At 53.4% G+C, this 3,669-nt stretch overlaps 1 protein-coding gene across 1 annotated transcript in view; it reads left to right on the plus strand.

Annotated features, from left to right (window-relative positions):
• DYNC1H1 (dynein cytoplasmic 1 heavy chain 1) overlaps positions 1-3,669 on the plus strand; it is a gene marked incomplete at its 5' end in the record, with an annotated part of 74,994 nt that overhangs the window by 52,159 nt on the left and 19,166 nt on the right. The window contains one exon of the mRNA XM_014592190.1: positions 2,802-2,997. Within this exon, the coding sequence (XP_014447676.1) occupies positions 2,802-2,997 (196 nt within the window). The remainder of the gene's footprint in view (positions 1-2,801; positions 2,998-3,669) is intronic.

Raw genomic sequence — 3,669 nt, forward strand, 5'->3', positions numbered from 1 at the left:
CTGTTTCTCACTAACATCCTGCCTCTCTATTGTTCACTTGCTATCTTTCTCTATCCTCTTCTCTTCACCCCCCATTCCACACTGTCCTATTCTCATTAAGTAAGAGTGTCTATTTCTGAAAGCAAAGTTCCTATGAAGCAACTTTGCGTTTACTACAGCAACACCTTTCTAATAAGAGGAAGTGGACATAATCAGCTTTGTGTCAATCTACTTTTTTTAAACTTTATTTATTTATTTCTAATTGGACCAGAGAGGGACAGAGTGAGAGGGAGAGAGAGAGAAAGTGAGAAAGCAAGCCACCAGGTCTGGGACTCGAACCACAGTGAGCCATGTGGGTGTCCAGTGCCCTTAGCCACCACGCCACCCGCCAGCCCCTCACTTTTTCTTAAGAGAGATTTTTGTTATGGGGCACACGTGCTACCAGAAAAAGAGTAAGAAATCACCCCAGGAGGATGGCCCCTCTCCTCCGTTCTCCTCCTGGGGTATGTGTGCTTGTGCGCACGCACACATACACACACTCTGACACTCACACTCCTGGTGTGAGTTTTAAGCCGCTGGGTCCAGGACTACATGGGAGTCCACCAATGCCACCATTATGCCAGCCGCTGGTCCCTGAGTCACTTGTTTATAGATATGTTGTTGATGACATGTAAGTTTGCCACCGATCGATCGCTGACTTCACGGAATTTCACCAAGAAACACCGTGAGCTGCTCGGCATCAGATTTCTGACCACAGTCTGGTCCCAGCCAGTGATGGCCAGGCCAGTACTGGTAGCAGCACCCCTCGCTGTCCGTGCGTAAGTGCCTGTGAGATGCTGCAGAAGCAGGACCGTGGCCTGAGGGGCACAGCAGCAGCATACTGATCTGCAGTGCCCGAAGCCTGGGTGGAGCTGGAACATGCCAGGACCACGTGTCCCCATAGTTGCCACAAGCTGAGGGCTGGGGAAGGAGAGCATGATGAGACCCTGGAAGTAAACTTTAAAAAGCGTACTTGGAACCAGCAGGTGGCATAATGGTTATGTCAGTGGACCACTGTTCAAGTCCCAGACCCAGAGGCTTCAAACTCAGACCAGGAGTGTGTGCGTATGTGCCCAAAATCCTGAGAGCAGAATGGAGAAGGGATTGCGGCATGGCCATCCTCCCTGGGGGGTGATTTCTCGCTTACTATCTCTCTGTCTCTCTGGTGAGCGCACATGCCCTATAGCAAAAGCCTCAAAAAAAGAAAAGTGTCCTTGCCTGGCAGCACTGGCCAGAGAGTCTGTGTCCTGGGTCGTGAGAGGCAGGGACTAGATGGTCCGAGGTCCTCCCTGCCACAGCGTCCTCAGCTGTGCCTGAGAGCCAGGCCCAGGGCTCCCTCCTCAGCAGTGTAGAACCTGGGGTCCTTAAGGGACCCCACCTCTTCAGTCCCCACCTCAGCACCGATGGGCCACGGCCCAGCAGCCAGCTGTAGGTGCTTGTTCAGAGCGGGATCTGGTGGGGAGGTTCCTCTCGCGCGAGAGTGAAGACAAGCTCCGTCAGCAAGGTGCACGCAGCCCCAGCCTCCCGGGCGGCCGTGGTCGTGGGCACCCATGTGCAGTAGCCAGGGCCCATCTGTGACCGTCTGCGTGGACCCGGCCTGGCCTGAGCAGCGAGTCGCTTCCGTTCCTCCCGCTGGCCCTGGCTGGAGTTTAATCCAGGCCCCCACCTGCTGAGGAATCACGTCCAGGTGTTACTGAGGTTTCTGGATAGCGCTCTGGTTTCACCTTGCGGGATGCAGTGACTGCTTTTAGAACGTAATTCCACGGCTTCTCATAGTCCGTCAAGCAGCTTCTCAATTGTAGCAGGTCGAAATATCTTCGTTGAGGGGCCAGTGGGTGGCGTAATGGTTAAGGTGACCAGTGGGTGGCATAGTGGTTAAGGCACTGGACACTCCCACATGGCCAACCACAGTTAAGTCCTGGACCTGGCAGCTTGCTTTCTCTCTTTCTCTCTGTCTCTGTCTGGTCAAATTAAAAAAATAATAACAAATGGAATTAAATTAAAATAAAGGAAAGAACTATCTTTGTTGAGGGCTCAGTGGGTGGCATGGTGGTTAAGGCACTGGACACTCCCATGTGGCCAACCACTGTTCAAGTTCCAGACCTGGTGGCTTGCTTTCTCACTTTCCCCTTCTCTCTGTGTCTCTCTCTTTGGGTAAATTAAAATAAATAAATGAATCAATAAAATTAAATGACTAACTCTTAAAATAAATCTTTGTTGAAATTATTAATTAAATGCACAATGATATTAAAAGTTAAATGCACAGGACCAGAAGTTGGCATTATGGCTATGTCGCTGGACTCCCATGTAGTGGACCCGGTGGCTTAAACTCACGCTGGGTGCATGTGTGTGCATGCCCAGGATCCTGAGAGGAGAATGGAGAAGGGATTGTGGTGCGGTCATCCCCCTAGGGGGTGATTTCTCATTTTCTGTCTCTGTGTCTGTCTTTCTGGCAAGTGCATGTGCCCTATAGCAAAAACCTCACCAAAAAAAAAAGTTAAATGCACATCTAATTTTTATGGAGATAAAGGAACTAATGGGAATTCTGAGCATTTCATAGGTCGTAGCTGCTTTTAAGGAATGTTTGCAGTTAGGCTTAGTTCCGCAAGGTCTTCAGGTCGGTCACCTAGAAGGTGAGCTACTCACCTGGCTGTTGCAGGGATCGAGGCTGAGGCCTTCTGTCCCATAGCTCCCTGGGAGGAACCCGGGCCCAGCGTGTGTGCTTGTGGTCCTCATGCTTTGCCCTGTCTCCCCACCCCTCCTCTTGCGCTCCTGCTGCCCAGCCGTGAAGTCCATCAAGAAGCAGCACCTGGTGGAGGTGCGGTCCATGGCCAACCCCCCTGCAGCCGTCAAGCTGGCGCTGGAGTCCATCTGCCTGCTGCTGGGGGAGAGCACCACCGACTGGAAGCAGATCCGCTCCATCATCATGCGGGAGAACTTCATCCCCACCATCGTCAACTTCTCCGCCGAGGAGATCAGGTGGGCAGCGGGCGTGCCTTGCCGTGGCGGGGAGGAGTGGCCCAGGTCCTGAGAGGACGCTCACTTGCCCCTGTGCCGCTGGCCAGTGACATTCTAGCAGCTGCCTCGTCATCTCCAGCAGCCGTTTCAGGGTCGCCGATCACGCAGACGCCTCTCTGGGCCACTTCCTCTCACAGAAGTCAGAGTCCTCCTGGGACCAGCAGTTAGCGTAATGGCTATGTCGCTGGACTCCCACGTAGTCAACTGCGGTTTGAGTCCCGGACCCAGTGGCTTAAAACTCACACTGGGCGCGTGTGTGGCGCGTGTGTGTGCATCCCCAGGATCCTGAGAGGAGAATGGAGGAGAAGGGATTATGGTGTGGCCATCCCCCCTGGGGGGAGATTTCTCACTTTCTCTCTGTCTCTGTCTTTCTGGTGAGCACATGCGCCCTATAGCAAAAACCTCTGCAAAAAAAAAAAAAAAAGAAGTCAGCACCTTCTCCACGGTAGTTTTCCAGCCCCTCAGCAGTCGCTGTGAGCCCTGAAAGGAGGCACCCCTTGCCAGAGTCTGTCTGTCTGCGGTTTCCTGAGGGCCTAGGGCTGGCTCGTCCGAGGTCGTCCCTGCACCAGTGCCCTCAGCTCTACCTGAGGACGCACAGCCCCGGCCATTACTGGGACAGGGAGGGGGGGGCTC

This window comes from Tupaia chinensis, unplaced genomic scaffold, assembly GCF_000334495.1.
Source record: "Tupaia chinensis unplaced genomic scaffold, TupChi_1.0 Scaffold000671_1, whole genome shotgun sequence".
In the NCBI taxonomy this organism is placed as follows: Eukaryota; Metazoa; Chordata; class Mammalia; order Scandentia; family Tupaiidae; genus Tupaia; species Tupaia belangeri.